This window comes from Dasypus novemcinctus, chromosome 13 (assembly GCF_030445035.2).
Source record: "Dasypus novemcinctus isolate mDasNov1 chromosome 13, mDasNov1.1.hap2, whole genome shotgun sequence".
Lineage (NCBI taxonomy): Eukaryota > Metazoa > Chordata > Mammalia > Cingulata > Dasypodidae > Dasypus > Dasypus novemcinctus.
Genome location: NC_080685.1, coordinates 32,191,173 through 32,204,591, shown reverse-complemented (window position 1 = coordinate 32,204,591; position 13,419 = coordinate 32,191,173). Strand labels below are relative to the sequence as shown.

General features: G+C 49.4%; 2 protein-coding genes across 4 annotated transcripts; one reads left to right on the top strand and one right to left on the bottom strand.

The window, feature by feature from the left end:
* Positions 1–84: 84 nt before the first annotated feature.
* Positions 85–6,896, bottom strand: METTL25B (methyltransferase like 25B). Of its 2 annotated transcripts, XM_004480592.5 has the most exons (9): positions 6,797–6,896; positions 6,216–6,335; positions 3,637–3,761; positions 3,277–3,469; positions 2,734–2,796; positions 2,357–2,500; positions 1,443–1,927; positions 863–1,047; positions 85–427 (listed from the first exon to the last, which is right to left on the bottom strand). In XM_004480592.5, the coding sequence occupies exons 1-9, from the start codon at positions 6,848–6,850 to the stop codon at positions 297–299; spliced, it is 1,500 nt and encodes a 499-aa protein (XP_004480649.2). In that variant the 5' UTR covers positions 6,851–6,896; the 3' UTR covers positions 85–296. The 2 variants fall into 2 exon arrangements, with proteins under 2 accessions (XP_004480649.2, XP_012375942.1); XM_012520488.4 differs by lacking the exon at positions 6,797–6,896 and having other exon boundaries at positions 3,277–3,429; positions 6,216–6,468.
* Positions 6,885–13,078, top strand: ISG20L2 (interferon stimulated exonuclease gene 20 like 2). Of its 2 annotated transcripts, none has more exons than XM_004480589.4 (4): positions 6,885–6,983; positions 7,662–8,513; positions 10,213–10,413; positions 12,160–13,078. In XM_004480589.4, the coding sequence occupies exons 2-4, from the start codon at positions 7,779–7,781 to the stop codon at positions 12,271–12,273; spliced, it is 1,050 nt and encodes a 349-aa protein (XP_004480646.1). In that variant the 5' UTR covers positions 6,885–6,983; positions 7,662–7,778; the 3' UTR covers positions 12,274–13,078. The 2 variants fall into 2 exon arrangements, with proteins under 2 accessions (XP_004480646.1, XP_004480645.1); XM_004480588.4 differs by having other exon boundaries at positions 7,623–8,513.
* The last annotated feature ends 341 nt before the right edge of the window (positions 13,079–13,419 follow it).

Below are 13,419 nucleotides of genomic sequence, written 5' to 3'. Positions count from 1 at the left end.
ACTGGGGTGTGAAAACTAATAGTAGGATCTCAGTAGGGAGGGTATGTGCCTCTCCTTTTCTGTACTATAGAAATAGAAGGGAAATAAAGATTTCAGTTTTTAAATAAATTAAAAATAGAATTTTACATAATATTGCATAACACACAGAGGGAGAGAAAGAATATGAAACAGGTTTGCTGGGAAGCAAGGTGCCAGGGAGGATGCAGAACGCTGGTTCCTTGGGTGAAGAGGTGCAGACTCTGCCCCCCCGCTGTGGCACCTAGGCGGTTTCAGATAGGGTCCGGATGTGTCCTTCCTCAGGCTGTGTCAGCGTCTTCAGTCTCTAGGACGGAGAAGGCCTGACCCAGGGGCATCTTGGTGGCCACCAGAACCAGGTTTCTGGGAGAGAGTTCAGGGCTGAAGATGGGCAGGAGCTCCGCATGGAAGCCTGGGAGAAAGGCAGGACTGCTAAGAAGGTGAGAAATGAACCAAGCCCTGCCTCAGCTATTTCCTACTCAGCCTGGAGGCACAGCCCCTTTTTCCCAGGAGGGTGGTTCCAGGGGGACTAAGGAGACCCAGTTCCCTACAAGGAACATGGTGCCTGAAGCCCTGACTTGGAGGAGGCAGTCCCCAGTGCACCCTAGGTACCTGGGATCTTGCTTAACATGCACCTTGGAGATGGAAGGCCAGAGGCTGAGTCAGCAGGAATCTGTATTTCTAACCAGTTTCCCACCCCACCCCAACCCACTGGTGATTCTGAAGAATTGGCTCAAAAATCAAGACAGTGCTGAGCCCATGCCCAGCAGATGTGGGGGCTGGAAATGGGAGGAGCCCCAGCCCTCCAGCCCTGGGGCCCTGGGGCCCTGTGGTCAGCCATTCTCACCCTGCTCCTGAAGGTAGAGCAGCCGGTCCAGCAGAATCAGCGTCTCCACCAGCGGGGCCAGCAGGAGGGCCAGGCTAAAGAAGGCCACCACGCGGTGCTCCTGGGCCTCGTAGGCCCGAAGGGCAGCAAGGTTCAGCGGCAGCCGGGGGTCCAGCCCCACCCGCTGCAGCCCCCGCTGCACGTATCTGTGGGAGCAGCCATGGACGGCACTCAGTTTGGTTTAATGAACCCCCACCACCCACTTAGACTTTACCTATTCCTACTTTTATTCCAATTTTGCTTGATTTACTACACTAATATGCATATTTAGGTGTTTCTCTGGCTGTGTATGGTCTGTCCAAGGGCAAATGGATCCAAAACTTTACTTTCAGCCTATTCTTAGCATTTTAAAAACTATTTCTTTGATAAAGCTTCTTGATAGAAGAACAACTCCCTCTTAAAGGAAATTTGTTTGGAGAGGCTGCCCAGGGAACTTTGTGTGCTTTCAGATTTTCTGTGGGATATACTAACAAGTGAGGGTGGGAGGGGGAACCAGACCTCCAGATGGTGATTCCCCACCCCCCACTGCCCCCAACCTCACTCTTCAATCTTGAGCTCGTGGACCCTGGGGATCCCCTGCACGCCTGGCCGTCGGAGCTCGGGCCGGGCACACCGGATCACTGTCTCCAATGCTGCGCGATAGCAGTGGGTTCGGAGGCCGGGGCCTGCTCTCTGTAGCCGCTCAGCATACTCCTCCAGGGCATGGCAGGCCCCCTCCCGCAGCCTGTAGGGCAGTTCGCAGCCAGGCAGCCCGGCCACCCAGTGGCTCAGTGGATAGCCACCAGGGTGACTCAGCTTCATGTAGCAGCAGCCCACCGAGGCCAGGGCCACCACCTCACGGCAGCAGCAGAAGTGCCTGAGCAAGGCAACGCTCAGATCCCCACAGGCATGGAGGCCTGTTAGCAGCAAGCGGGCCCCACCCTGAGGTGGGGGCTCCAGTGGAAGCAGGAGCTCTTCACACAGGGCTGTGGGATCTACCCACCTAACCACATGGTGTGGGGGGTGCTGAGAGCCAGCTTGGACCACCTGTGGAGGCAGAAAAGGACAAGGGCAGATGGGAAGTCTGGCTGCTATCCCCATGCCACCTCAGGCCACAGGAGGGGATCTGTCCTCTGTGTTTCTTCCCAAGGAATGTGGCAGAGAAGCTGGAGCACAGGAGGGAGCTAGACCATGAATGAAGAGCTGGGATAAATTCTGGGTTCTATTGTTAACTTTGCAACACTTTCCTGATCTCAGTTCACAGCCTATCAGTGTGGAAAGCAGTTTAACCTAGAAAGTGCCTTTCAGATGTGGGGTGGCTTTGGGGATCAGGACACCTTGGGAAGGGGTAGCAGAGAAAAGGGCCAACTCATCTCAAACTGAGAAACCTGAAAGAGGGAATTTAGCCTTGGAACCCAATTCCAGCCAAGCAGACCCTGCTCCTGTAAGTCCTAACTGCAGGAAGGAGTGGCCTACCTTCGGGTTCCTCTTTTCTTCCTTCTCCAGAGCCTGCAGGAGCTCCTGATCCAGATGCTGGGCTCTCTCCACCAGTCTCTGATCCCCTTCGATGCTCTTCACCAAAAGCCCCAGTCCCAGAGACATGAATCGGGAGAGATGGCCCTGAAGTCATGAGAGGGCAGAGACAACCCTGTTCAGTGCCCATTCCACTATCACCCTCCCTTTCAATGGCCTGGGTGCCTGGGTATGAGGCCCCATGGAAGGCTTAAATTGTGTCCTGCCCAGTTCCACTACTCTCAGCACCTGCCTCCCTGAGCCTGTGGCCTGATATCCTCCCTTTCAGCTGTTCTGTCACCCACAACTCAAAAGAACAGTCTGTTAGAGGTCTGGCTTACCTGGCCTGAGCCTACATCCACAACCTGGGTGCAGCTTGTGAGGTCACTCAGCTTCTTCACCAACTGAAAGAGAAGGCAACAAAGGTCTCCTGGTCATTGGTTCTGGATTCCCAGGGAAAACACCCACAATGAGGGTGGAGGAACTGAAGATGGCAGGGGAAGATGGGTAGGGAGAGCCACAGAAGAGGCAAGAGATGAACCAAAATGGGTGAGGGGAGGATGGGTGCTGACCCCAGGGCCAGGCTACTCTCCTTACTCCTCTCAGGTTAATAACACACACACAGAACAAGGAAGAGCCTTGCTGTGAATCGATGAGCAGGTTGTGGAGAGGTGAAAAGAGGAATAAGACTTATTCAGACATAGCCACTGACCAACCCAGGAAGAAGATGGAGTGGTGGGGGGAAGCAGCATCAAGTTAAAATTATAGTCTGTCTGCCAAGGAAGGGAACTTCTAGGTCCTCTGGTCCTGCTTGTGAGGTAAAGGGCATGTGTCTTTGTATCTCAAAGGCCTAAAAGCCCCAGGGCTCCCTGTCATCTCCTCACCTCTCCCAGCCTCCGGATCTCATGTTGCTTCTTGGGCCTAACATGTTTCCGGAATGGAGCGGTCAGTCGGGAGCTCTGGCTGGGGTTCTCCAGGAATTCTGAGGGGGTCTGGAACCCAGGCGTCCGGGTAAAGGCCAAGGCATAGGCTGTGGACTTCAGGGCCAGCAGGGTGAGGGGCCATACCGACCTGTACCTGAGATAGCCCGGCCCAGGCCCACAATGAATAGTCTCATCACATCCTGAGTGTACCAGTTTACAACCCGGCGGGCCAAGAAAGCCTTCTTGCGATTCTCTGACCAACTGCTAGCTACAAGGCTCAAGTCCCTGAGTCCCCCAGCAGAGGGCCCCTCTTGCCCATACCTGACCACCTCCCCTTCCCCAGGCATCCCCAGCAGCAGTGTGGCCAGCTGTGGTGGGTTCAGTCCATCCAGTGCTTCCTGCCATGAACAAGGGAGTGTACGCCACAAGTTGTCTGTGAAAAATTCCTGCAGAAGGGGAAAAGCACACAGCAGACTACTACCATTCCAATTCGTCACAACATTCTCAACTCCCACCTTGTCTCCTGGCTCTTCCCAGCACAGATGCCACACAGGGCAACTGGCTGCAACCAGCAAGTACCTCATATTCATCTATCACCTTTTCTCTGAAGTCTGCTCCAGCCTCCCTCAGCTCCCAAGTGGTTGACCTCTCCTTTTTCTGTGCCCAGACTGCATTCTGGACATACCTCTCCATTTAAATGTTTCCCCATTTATTTATGAGTTGTTTTCTCCACTCAACTGCACTTCTTAAGGGCAGGAATGGTGTCTTTGCATCTGCACCCCCAACACTTACCACAGTGACTGGCACACAATAATAGTACACTACCATTTAGTAACCTATCATTATATGTGCCAGCCACCAAGTCTGTTTATTCATTCATTTGGTTAACACAAATCCTAGGGCTTTGGTATGCACAAAACACTGTTCTAGACTCGGGATACAGCTGTGAACCAGAGACAATATTCCTGCTCTTGTGGAGATTACATTTAAAAAAAAATAAAAACACAATTTCAGGTAATATTAAATGCCACAGACAATAAAGCACTAATGAGGAAAGCAGATGTGACTCAAGCAATTGGGCCCCCTCTACCATATAGGGAGTCCCAGGTTCGGTTCCTGGGGCCTCCAGGTGAAGGTGAGCTGGCCTGTGCTGCAGAGAGCTGGGCCACACTGTGAGCTGACACTTCAAGATGACACAACAAAAAAGAGGCACAGAGGAAAAGACAATGAGAGACACAACAAACCAGGAAGCTGAGGTGGCTCAAGTGATTGAATGCCTCTCTCCCACATCGGAGGTCCAAGGATCAGTTCCCAGTGCCTCCTAAAGAGAAGACGAGAAGAGAAGGCAAGCAGACACAAAAGAACACACAGTGAAAGGACACAGAGCAGACAGAGCAGGTGGCAAGGTAAGGGGGGGATAAGTAAAATATTTAAAAAAAATTTTTTTTAACACATTAATGAAACAGTAATGTAATACAGAATTTGGGCAAGGACTACTTTAGATATGGTGTACAAAGGAAGACTTGTCAGAGGAGGTGGCGTATGAACTCAAGTTTGAATGACAGGAATCAGGCATATAAAAACAAAACAAATACAGGTAATAGCAAACACTTATGTAATACTTTAATATGCCAAGAACTGTGCTAAACATTTTACATGTATTCATACATTCAATCTTCAAAACAACTATGAGATAGGTATTGTTATCTTCCACTTTACAGATAAGGAAACTGAGGCACAGCTATTAATTTGCCCAAGTCAAAAAGCTGAGCTGGGGTTTGAAACCGGTTCAACTCTAAAGAACTTGCTCTAACCCATTCTGCTCTACTGCCTCTCTGTGGAAGGAAAGCATTCCAGGCAGAGGAGTAAATGCAAAGACCTGGAAGCTTGCAGTCTTTATGGAACAGTAATCAGGCCAGTATAGGTGCGGCACAGTGAATGTGGGAGAGAATGAAGTGTGAAAGGGTTGAAGGGGCAGCAGGGGCCAGATCAGATAGGGCATTATAGATAAAGAATTATGATTTTATTCAAAGCACCTAAGAAGCAATGGGAACAATCATGTTCAGGTTTACATTTTAAAGAGATCAATCTGATTGTTCTGGAAATTTGATTATGGAGGGTCAGAGGTAAACAGAGAGAGATCTAGTAAAGCTATTATAGTAGATCAGGGGAGAGAGGAAAGTGGTTTGGCCGAGGGTGGTAGCAATGTAGATGGAGAGAATGGATGAATTTGGTATCTTTTCTGGAGGTAGAGGCAACAGGACTTGAAGGATTAGACTGTGCATCAGTGAAGGAAAGAGCTGAATCAGAGATGACTTGTGGGTTTGAATAATTTAGGTTATTAGTGCCATTTACACAATTATCTCATTTATTCTTCACAATGATCCTTCAGATAGGATTCATATTACGGTTGAGGAAACCAGGGCTAGGAAGAGTAAAAACAATATTGTTTAAGGGAAATACAGCAGGATAGACAAGATTCTAGTTCAAGTCCGTCTGATTCCAAGTCCAAAACGGTCCTCAACACAAAAACAGTAGTGTATCTAAAACTCGATAAACATGTGTGCTCTAGAAACACCGCACATGTTCCGAGAACGGGAGTTCAACGTAGTTGCAATATGGCTCACATGTCTATGCGTTTTATTTACCTTGGATTTGGGAAGGTTAGAAAACAAACTAGGTATTACAATTAACAGTTAGGTCAGATGGTAAAAAAAAAAAAAAAAAGAGGGGGTACCAATCCAGTTTTAATGCTCCTTGTACACACAAAAGAAGGAAATTCACAGAAGAAAAGAGATCAGCGACCAACACTCCGGCTTCTCTCCCTGCCGTAGGCACCTAACCGGCCACACGATCAACACTTGCCCCGGAAGCACCCTGCCCACACCCAGTGGCCTCACGATGATGTAGGCGTCCAGGATGGAACGGTAGAGCGCCAGGACACGGGTGAGGTTCACAGCTAGCTGTCTCCTCGCCTCGAGAGAAAGGCCCCGGGCAGAGACGCCCGGCATCCCAGGGTCCTGTGGATGGAGCGAGAGGAGAAAACGCGGTATCACTACCACGCAGGTCCAGTACCCGGGCTGCATGCAGCTTTACGGGCGGGACAGGAATAAAAAGTTTTCGGTCTCTCCCCCGACTCTGCCTTTCGGACATCCCATGCTGGAGTTGAAGACGTGAGACGCCTCCTCGACGTCACAAGTCACTACGTTTCTTGGGTTAAGCTGTTCTGACGCCACAAAGGCGTGACGTGGCGCCACGCCCACAAAGGGGCGGGCCAGGTTCCAGATCCTGCCCCTTCCCGTACACGCCCCTCCTTTCGCGGAAGTGGAGCCCGGGACCTGGCGCGCTTCTGTTCCCGTTTGTCGCGGCTTCCCCACATCTTCGAGTTGTACCTCCACGGGGCTAGAGGGGCCGGGGAGCGCATCCCGCCCCCGCCCCCACCCACGCCCCCACCCCCGCCGCCGCCGCTGCCGCTCCTCACACACTCGGAATCCCTGTCCTCGCTCCCTGAGGTAGGAGCGCTGCGGGCGCGCATGCGCCGGCCTCCGGCACGTTCCAACCCGCGCGCTTGCCGTCCCGGGCCTCGTCGACGCGCGCCGATTTCCGCTTCCGGTTCGGGACGCTTCCGGTTCGGGACGCTTCCGCTCTTAGCAGAGCACATCTAGGAGGTAGGTGCTTTGAGCCCTGGGCCTGGCCGAGGTGTGACGGGGAAACGGTCTCCGCGGCAGAAGTGAAAGCGTTTTCACCGAGGTGGCTCATCGAGCCTCAGTTTCCCCCTTGCTGATAGGTGATATCAAAAGACCTTTCTTGGGAGAAGGACTGGGTGCAATGTCCATGGAGATTCCGCCCCCCACCCCCCACCCCGGAGCCGAGAGAAAGGGATGCCTGGACTTGTATCTCTACTGGTGGAGCCCGGGGATGCCCGGGTAATCCAGAGGTCATCAATGCCATACTCCTGTCTGCTTTCGAGCGTACTTAGACATTCTCTCCCTGGACGGATTTTTATAGATTCACCTGCTGGTTTTCCAGACTCATAAGAGAGTTTGAGCTCCATGCCCTCCCTCCCCACCCCACCCCCAACCCTCTCAGTGTACAGATGATGCTGAGACCTAGAGTGGGAGACCATGTGATTTTGTGGGGCTAATTGTGGGGCGTCGCTAGAATCCAGGCTTCCTGACTCAGACCAGTGCTCTTTCCATAATTCACTTTGCAGTCTCCTTCCTCTTCTATCTAGGAGGTTGCTCTGATGTCCTAACATTTTTCCCTTAAGTCCTACAGAGATCTGTCTTTTTTCATTCTTCTCCCAGGCTTATGGGCTCGGTTATCAGGGTCACTTTCTTCTCCAGGGTATACTACAAACATCCAGATGTTGGTTTTGGGGATTCAGCAGAGAATGATACCCACGTCCTCCTTTCATCCATAAACCACTCTCCTCAACTGCTCTCCCATCATATCCTGTCCTCATGTCTACCTTACTTCTCAATCTGGATTTTGGGGAACCTCCCCCCAAAAAGGCATTAGAGGGAAATGCCAAGCACCGAAATTTTGTCAAGAAGAGGCGGCTTTTGGAACGGAGAGGCTTTCTGAATAAGAAGAACCAGGCTCCTAGCAAGGTGTCTCGGTTGCACTCAGAACATCCAAAGAAAGGGGAGACTCCTACGGTAGACGGCACTTGGAAGGGCCCCCCCGTCCTAAAAAAGAAGAAAGCTGTCTCCAGCAGTGAGTCTGAGCAGTCCCTGGACAAGAAAGCTTCAGTGTCTTGGCTGACCCCAGCCCCTTCACAGAAGGCCGATTCTTTTGCAGCCAAAGTAAATTTACTGGGGGAGTTTCAGAGTGCCCTTCCAAAGGTTAAGAGCCATCCAACCCACTCCCAGAAGAAGGGCCCCCAGAAGAACCCCCCTCAGAAGACTGCTGCACAGAAGAACTCCACCCAAGCTCACTCAGAGAATAAATGCAATGGAGCATCCCAGAAGATGCCAAGGAAGATGGTGGCAGTTGACTGTGAGATGGTGGGCACAGGACCCAAGGGGCATGTCAGTTCGTTGGCTCGATGTAGTATTGTCAATTACAATGGAGATGTACTTTATGACGAGTACATCCTTCCTCCCTGCCGCATTGTGGACTACAGGACCAGATGGAGTGGTATCCGGAAGCAGCATATGGTGAATGCTACACCCTTCAAGATTGCTCGTAGCCAGGTGAGGGACCTGGGGCATGCTGGTGGCAATAAGGTGGGTAGGGGGAGGTCCAAGTCATTTTTCAACAAAGGATATTGTCACAGGTAGGTATGAAAAGGATTGGAGGGGGAGTGCTTTGCATGTATGAGGTCCTGGGTTCAATCCCCAGTACCTCCTAAAAATGAAAGAGTCAATCACATGGGATTAATTGTGGGAAGGCTGTCTAAAGAAGTATATTTGAAAAGGATTGGGGAGGGTTAGGAGGAGGATATTAGATGATAAAGAAGGCTTCCTGTTAGGGTAAGGAGTGGTGAAAATCAGGAAGCTTACTGTTAGCAGACTTCCATAGCCTGGACCTATTTTAGGTCCCAAGTGAGATCCTGATGTGGGGAATTGGGAATCTGCATAGAGAAATAACAGCCAGTGATGAAACTGGGCAGAGCAGCAGGCATGAGTGCCACGGAAAAGGGCTCAACTTGGGAATGCCTTGGAGAGTTGGAGCTTATGTTTGCCAGCAGAGAGGTGGAAAAGGCTTCCAATTAAGAAGTAGCCTGAGGAAAGCAGTGGTAGAAGAGGGCAGAAAGTCGACAGAAGCTGAGGCATATTTGTTTAACTGGGACAGGAGGCTAAAAGAGATAGAGGGCAAATTATGTCTGGGTTCTCATCTCATTCATTGAGGAAACCTACTCATTCTAGCCTGGTGCTGGATGCTAGGAGCACAACAAATGAACGGGAAAGGAGGAAGTGATGGGGAGAGAGCTGGGAGAAAGAAGAGCCTGCTGGCCTTGGGAGACCTCCAGAGGGCGCCCTTGGCCCACTTCTTTGCAATTTCAAGTCTACTTTCTTCTTTGCCATCTGTTTTTTTTTTTAAGATTTATTTATTTATTTCTCCTCTCTCCGCCCCCCCCCCCCCATTGTTCTCTGTGTCTATTTGCCGTGTCTTCTTTGTCCGCTTCTGTTGTTGTCAGCGGCACGGGAATCTGTGTTTCTTTTTGTTGAGTCTTCTTTGCCATCTCTAGACAGCTCTCTGTTCCATGAATTCCTTTTATTGCCACAATGGTCAGTTTTTGGGAGGTTCATTAGAGGTGAATCATCTGGTGTTTAGAAAGGAGTTGGAAGGAAGAGTTGAAGAACACTGTGTGCACAAGGAGCTCACCTTCAGTAAAAGCTCAAGAGGGGTAGAATATGGGTGGGTCTGAGGCAGCAAATCCTTTCTGCTTTAATGCTGGCTGTGTGTTGAGGTTAATAAGAAGTAAAGGTGGTGGTGAAGAGTGAACCATATATATATATACATATTTGCATATAAGTTAGACCTTGTTTCACCTCCCTGGAGCACAACTTTGACTCCATGGGCCCAGCCATATGTCTATGGCCAGCATAATGATAACGGTTAAAGGACCTCTACATGACCACATAGCAAACCAGAACTGAACTAGGTAGTTAGAAGGACATCTCAAGTGTGTGATTTAAAACTGAAAGCAAATTAATCTGATGTTGGAGCAGAAATTAATAGGAAGGTAGAGAGCCAGTGGTGATAGAAGCTCTAATAAGGTTACCTCCTTGCTGGGAGGAGAGGAAGTGGGTTTCAGGAGAAAGAAAACTTACGGGCAAGAGGGTATTTCAAGGGTGAGGCAGGTGGGCAGTTAGTGAAAAGAACCCAGAAGGACCATGTTGGGCCTCTATCTGAGTCCTCACCACCTCCTCTTCACACCTATTTCAGATCTTGAAGATTCTCACAGGGAAGATAGTGGTGGGGCATGCCATCCACAATGACTTCAAAGCTCTTCAGTACTTTCATCCCAAGTCCCTCACCCGCGACACCTCCCATATCCCCCTTCTCAACCGTAAAGCTGACTGCCCAGAGAACGCCACCATGTCTCTGAAGCGTCTCACCAAGAAGCTGCTGAACCAGGACATCCAGGTAGCCTCTCCTCAAATTCTGCCAGGTCCCCGGCTTGGGCACAATAGAAGCTCTTGTTGCTGTCTCTTCCCAGACTTTCACCCCAGCATTCTTCTGGTTGTAGAGGTCCAGCTGGACTCCTCTGATAGGAAGAGCTTTGAGCTACAGGGCAAGGATTCTCTGTCCCTGTGGGCTAATGATCCATGTTCCCTAATGCAGTGTCCTGGGAACTAAACAAGATGATAGCTAAAAGGATACTTTGGAACAGGAAAAACACCCCAAGTGGGCGTAAGATCCTAACCTTCTAAGGAGGACATCAGATAGTGGTTGTGGTAGTCTAGAAGACCACGTCATGGAGGCAGGGACCTCATATAATTCACATTTGGACATAGAAAGATGAGGGCATAATCATAAATAGAGCAGTTAAGGGTTCGGGGAAGGTAGAAGATTCAGAAGGCCTGTTTTTCAAGGTGGAAGGCGACTCTTAATTCTCCAGAGCAAGCAGAATAACCAGTAAGTCTTTCTAGTGTGAAGAAGACCTTTCTAACAACTAGAGCTAACAATGGGGCAGGCTACTTGTGCATTAACACTGGTGGGTACTTTTTAAGAAGGCAGATTGACCTCCTGCTGTTAGATGCTTGGGGGGCAGGGGGTATTGTATACCTTCATTGTGATGAACTCAGTGATTCCCCAAAGTCCTTTCCATCTCTGAGATTTTCTGCTCCCCTGTCAGCTGTAGAGAAACACCAGCCTTTACAAAATCCCACCTGCTTCCCAGGCCCCCAGAGCTAAGTGCCAGAATCCCCAAGGAGGAGGCAGCTAAAAGGAGACATGAGAAAGTTTGCTCTGCTATGTTCTTTCACTACAGAACAGAATAATCTGGCATACTTATGTTTCCACAGAAAGAATGGAGGTAGACAGTAGCAAAGACTTCTAGGAGTTGAGCTCCTGAAGTTAGATGAATAAGGAATTTGGCCCCAGAAGTTATATCTTTGCAGCCAACTAACTCTCCAAAAGATTCAGCATGTGTGTGTTAGGGGCCAGGGGACACAGAGTCAAGAGGGAAGTGAAGAAACAGTCTTTTTTTTTTTTTTTTAATTTTATTTTATTTATTCGTTTTTTAAAAAATATTACATTCAAAAAATATGAGGTCCCCATTCACCCCCACTGCCCCTACCCCACCACTCCTCCCACAGTAACACTCTCCCACATCATCATGACACATCCATTGCATCTGGTGAGTACATCTCTGGGCATCGCTGCACCCCATGCCAATGGTCCACACCATAGCCCACACTCTCCCACATTCCATCCAGTGGGCTATGGGAGGACATACAATGTCCGGCAGTTGTCTCTGCAGCACCACCCAGGACAACTCCAAGTCCCGAAAACGCCTCCACATCTCATCTCTTCCTCCCATTCCCCACACCCAGCAGCCACCATGGCCGCTTTTTCCACACCAATACCACATTTTCTCGATTATTAACTACAGTAGTTCATGAATAGAATATCATTAAGTCCACTCTAATCCTTACTGTATTCCTCCTTCCTGTGGACCTTGGCTTGGTTGTGTCCATTCCACATCTATGTCAAGAGGGGGCTTAGATTCCACATGGATACTGGATGCAATCCTGCTTTCAGTTGTAGGCACTCTTGGCTCTATGGTGTGGTGGCTGACCTTCTTCAACTTCATGTTAGCTCCAACTTATCATAGATTTCACCCATGTAGAAACAGTCTCTTGTAGCTTCATTCTCTTCCTTATTCAGGTTGGGAAAAGCGGACATTCCTCTGTGGAAGATGCCCAGGCTACCATGGAGCTGTATAAGTTGGTTGAAGTCGAATGGGAACAGCACCTGGCCCAGAATCCCCCGAAAGACTAGCAGCAGTGGGGGTGCTGGTAACGGGAGACAGAGGCAGCACCCAGGAGAAACAGGGCGGGGGACCAATGGACAGCTCTACCAGCTCCATACCCTTGGGAGATAGGTTTGCTGGGAAGAGACGGGCTCTACTCCAGACTTAATATCCATTGAAATTTCACCTCTGATGTTATGTTCTGTGTCTGCTTCGGTGTCCCATGGAAGTGGGAACCCTCCATGTCAGAACCCAGTCCCATACTGTTTACCTTTTAAATGGTGCTAACCACAGGTCCCAGGGTGTTTGCTCCAGTCAAGCTTTTTGACTTTCAAGGGGCAGGGCATACTGGGAAACTTAGTTTCTCAAATTGCCTTACCATTAATATGGCCATGTGTCCCAGTTCATGCTTTTGTCCGCAAGTAATTTATAACGGCCTCTTTCATTCTCAAAAGTATCCTGGTTTGGATGATATCGTGTATGGTTACATCACATGTTACAGACTCCGTGCTTTGGACTCTCCATCTAGCTTGTGTCTAGATGTTACCTGTTCTTCCCACTTTGACTTCCAGAGGACCCATTCTTGGTGAGGTTTAGTTCTCCTTAGGGTTACAAGGCAATAGAGGTAAAGAAAGTATTGTTTGGAAATGAACTTTTCTAATTTAGGAAAGTAGTTTCTCTCCTAAAGTAATAGAGGATTTGCTTAATTCAGGTCCTGCTTGGTTAAAAAAGAATTTAAAGTGTTTCAATGGTTTTTAGTCTTCTTTTACCTTGCTGCACCAAACCTCTAAAAACTCAAATAAGTCCCTTGATAAATTTTTTTTAATGGAAAAACAATTGTGTGGAGTTTTATTTTAAACCTCAAGTTAAATGGCTTTTTTACAGGGTCTTTTGTGAGCTCTAAGTCTGTAAGAGGGTTCCAGGGTCTTTGTTTAAGGTACTACTGGAGCCTTTGTTTGCTGGAAGCATTGCCCAAGTCTGTATTTCACCCATGCGCTCTTGTGCCTTGTCCTTGTCCCTACTACAAATCACGGAGCACACTTAAAATGACACCCCAAGCCATGCGAACGCTCTCAGACAATGGGAGTGAATCAGAGAGTGGGCATGCGGGAGGGACGAACCGGCGAGGAGGAAGGGTGTTGGTGACGCTCTCCTGGGTGCTGCTGCCAGCTCTT